The sequence below is a fragment of the Condylura cristata genome, unplaced genomic scaffold, assembly GCF_000260355.1.
Source record: "Condylura cristata isolate star-nosed mole 26May11 unplaced genomic scaffold, ConCri1.0 scaffold00013, whole genome shotgun sequence".
Classification (NCBI taxonomy): domain Eukaryota; kingdom Metazoa; phylum Chordata; class Mammalia; order Eulipotyphla; family Talpidae; genus Condylura; species Condylura cristata.
The window spans coordinates 6,079,084-6,082,929 of record NW_004567114.1 but is presented as its reverse complement, the minus strand read 5'-3'; the positions used below and the strand labels follow the sequence as shown (position 1 = coordinate 6,082,929).

Sequence of the window (3,846 nt, the reverse complement as noted above, 5' to 3'; positions counted from 1 at the left end):
CTGTGCTGTAACTTTCCCACAAATCAGCGCCAGCAGTACAATTCACATCAACCTCGTTATCTGTATGCCTTTCCCACTATATAGCTCAAGAATTTCTTGGTTTCAATTTGCCAGGAGGTCTTACATTGAGGCTTTTTAAACAACTGAATTGAAATCTACGGTTCCACAATATTTTACAAATGAGACCACCCAAATTAATTTGCTCACAAGCTTGCCCAACCATCTAGATCTCAATTTACGTTCCAGATGGGACACGAGATCACGGGGAGAAGCTTCACGCCACTCACTCGGGTCTCCCCAGACAGCAGAGCTGTTTTCTGTGTGCGTGCGAGTGGGTGTTTCTCTGCGGGTGGGCGGTGCAGATAAAGCAGAAGTACAGTATTCGACTGCAGCTTAAAAAGTAATACAGCTTGGCATGAAGCGTCAGGTACAGAAGAATGTGCGGAAAACCTCAGACACCTCTGCTCAGCTTTCTTAAATTTCAAGCACAATGAATGGGGTAAATTGCAGCAAACCTCTACTGGTACGTTGTGAGAGCGCAAGACTGACCCACAGCATTTAAAGGTAAATTAAGAGGTATTATAGTTACAGTGCAAAAAAAAAAAAAATTTAATTTCAAGCATAATACATAAACATAGCACCAAACAGGGAAAAATGCATGCAAAAGAAAAACTGAGGTATTTAAGTGAAGAGTGCCTACAAGTCTAATTGAGAAACTTAGGCAAATGCCTAAAAACGTCTTTTGTTTTCTTTTCCAAAGATGGATGTAATGAGCTATTAATCATTTTTCTAAATGAATGACCTAAATCACAGATGCATTAAAATCACGGCAGCTTGTCGCGAACGTTAAGCTCCCACGCACTGCCGCGCAGCTGGGCGGGCGAGAGGCTGCCAGTGGCGCGGCGGGGAGGACCGGGCGGGAGGACTGAGGCGGCGGGACAGCAGCGGGTCAAGGTGCGGCTGCGCCGGGGAACAGTAACCAATCGATGATAAAGCCTGCAGCACATTTCCCGGGTGGTATGTCTAAAGTTTATTTTGTTAAAGCAAAGCCTACAGGGCAAACTCATCTGCCGCAGACACTGCCGTCAGTGGAACTACCTCGCGGGAGGGTGGAGTAAAACTGGGGATGCAGCCAAAGATCATTTTTATTACGGTGTTTCAAAACATCCAGACTACACATCCTGGTTTTCAAAATGCCTTCAGCACACACGACAGAAACGCTAACAGGACCCTGTAACACGTTACAACTGACGAGCGGGCTGTAAATATCGTGCTGCCCCAACCCCTAAATGCATACATACGAAAATGAAAGATGTGTGGGACCGTTTTCCCCAAAAAGATCAGAAATTAAAGGACATCCATGAGGATTTCACTTTTAAGGCAAGAACCTTTTTTATGCAAGACTCTGTGGGGGTGAGAAAACTAAAACTTGATTCACCAGCAGGCCAGCCGCTACTAATTAAGTATCTGTCCCTCACTTTCTATTAAGCGCAGAAGTGGCTGGAAACATTTTACACACGAACGTGGGAAGAGGAGACAGGCTGGCACACTTGTCTCGGACACCGTCTGCTCAGCTGCGGCCCGATGGGACCGTCACCACCGCCCAGACCCCGCGCGAGCGCCCGTCGGACTCCAGGGGTCATCTGAGGGGCAAGACCTTGGCCTCCTGACACTAAGCAAAGCTGGCAGAAATTAAAATAAAACAAAACAAAACCTGCCAATAATTATTTTGAACACTTGCTAAATGTCATCATTAAAGCACTCTTGTGATTTAAACAAAGCAGAAGTGAAGAAAGAAGACAAGATTGTGTTTGCGCAAAAAACTAAAACTACAACTAGTTCCAAGATTTATACATGTGTTAAATGCTTTATTCTGTCATCTACCTTGTTATCAAACTTTAAATGCTGCCTTCATTCCACTCACACTTAATTTTAAATCCTTTTCAACTTAAGTATCTTCCCCCTTAATTCTGCCTTTTTTTTTTTTTTTTTTTTTTTTTTAATTCCGAGAGGGGTTTCAGCTGCTGGGGACCTGAGGTTGATTAGCTTTGAGGCTCCGGAGCGCTCTTCTGGCCGCCGCAGATTTGGCGATCCTGTAACTGCGGCCGACACCTTTAAACTTCCCCTTCCCCACCACTTCGACCGTGACTCTGACCTTGCCGTCGTAAGTCCTCTCCGCGGGGCTGCAAGAAAGCCAAGCGAGCTGCGTGAGAAGTCAGCGTTTATGATCACTGCCGAGCCGGCCTGCGTGCGCGGGGGACGCCCCACAGGACGCTCGTGCCACAGCTGGGCCAGCGGCCAGTCAGGGGCACAGGGAGCCACTGGCCTCGGACAAAACCGCGTGCCCCAGGGGAGTGTTTTCGGTGCCTCGCGTTATGGCTTCGGGAGAACTTCCCCGCCTTGCTTTATGTTAATTTTTCCCACCCGCATTCTTACTCACCTAAATTTGGCAGTTTCTGGCTCCATTTCAAGCAACTCTCGCACAGGGGAACGAGGCACGTTTGCGGAAAACTTTTCTGTAATTGAAATGAACATGACAATGTGAGTAAATCCTTGACGTGGTTTCAGCGTCGCTGTTGCTTGTCCGGAGGGCAGCAGTACCTATCAGCGGCCGCATCATGGGGTAGTACACCTGCCAAACCTTCTCCAGCGACATCCCGCTGTCCATGTAAATGGCACCAGCCAGCGACTCAAAAATGTCCCCCATGGCCTTTGGAACTTCAATATCCTCTTCCTTCTCTTCGTCCTCCTCAGATCGCCTGAGCTGTCAGAGCAGAAAAGCGACTCGTCAGCGGAAAGGCCCTATAGAGGCAGAGCCCTTGCGAGGCCGCCCACCGCCTCAGCTCTGCAGAGCATCGTCTCTTCCGGGGGCAGGAGGCTTTCGAACTACTCAGGGGAAGAAAACCCCACCCCTCGAGTGGTCCACACCTGCCGCATGGCTCCTAAGTGAAGACAAAAGCCACCTTGACACAAAATTGGAAATGGAGGTCGTCAACAGAAATAAGAAAAAGCGCTTCGAATACACTCGCCCCGCTGCGGAAGCCGCACGGCTCGGACGCGCAGGCAAGGCTGCGCTCGGCCTCGGGGAAGTGGCTTTTCCAGCGGGGAAACTCTTTTTGGGAAATATTTTTCTCCGAGGTTCTTTATGTTTGCTCAGTATAACAGAATCCTTGGCACATAGTAGGGATTCACTTCGGAAGACGAAGAACTTCCATGTGGATCGAGGCCTAAGTGCTCGCTGCCAGGACCCCGCTCTGGGCAGCTACCTCACTACCCTAAGGAGCAACCGGATGCGCCAGCGCCCACCACGGCTGTCTGCCCAACGCTCCACCTGAAACCCACTGGGCTACGCGGCCGGCGGGCTGCTCAGCGCCTGCTCTCTGGCTGCCCGTGACTGGCGTGAGCTGCGGCAGCCGCCCGGCCAGCGGCATCGTGGCGCCGTCACCTACCACACGCGTGCGTCTCTCCCAGCGGTGACCCACCCTGAGATGTTCATTTGGGCTATTTCTAATGTCGTGAACTGCATATTCAACTTCATTTTTGCTTACTGTATTTTCTAAAATAAACAAATTACTTTTGAGAGAAAAATAAAAAGGGAAGATCAGGACTCTCTCATGGCCGTTCAGCACCTGTCTGCGCTCTATGCAACACACAGCTGGCCACCGGGAAGCAAGTTACTTCCAAGGTTTGAGGCAGAAGGGAGTTTTAAAGTGGATCAAGTTTAATTCTGCGTTGTTTTCTTTTTCAACATCGGAGAAGACAAAGGCCCAGGGGTGGGGAGACGTCCTGAAGGCCAAGTACCCCTTCGGACCGGCCTGCGCCCCGCCAGCGCCGGGTCACACTCAG

The 3,846-nt window shown here is 49.8% G+C and overlaps 1 protein-coding gene across 1 annotated transcript in view; it reads right to left on the bottom strand.

The window, feature by feature from the left end:
- Nucleotides 1-1,975: 1,975 nt before the first annotated feature.
- Nucleotides 1,976-3,846, bottom strand: part of DICER1 (dicer 1, ribonuclease type III) — a 42,724-nt gene continuing 40,853 nt past the window's right edge. Inside the window, exons 26-28 of the mRNA XM_004681590.2 lie at nucleotides 2,602-2,764; nucleotides 2,441-2,516; nucleotides 1,976-2,183 (exon numbers count right to left, since the gene is read on the bottom strand). Coding sequence (XP_004681647.1) covers nucleotides 2,018-2,183; nucleotides 2,441-2,516; nucleotides 2,602-2,764 — 405 coding nt within the window. The 3' untranslated portion in view covers nucleotides 1,976-2,017. The remainder of the gene's footprint in view (nucleotides 2,184-2,440; nucleotides 2,517-2,601; nucleotides 2,765-3,846) is intronic.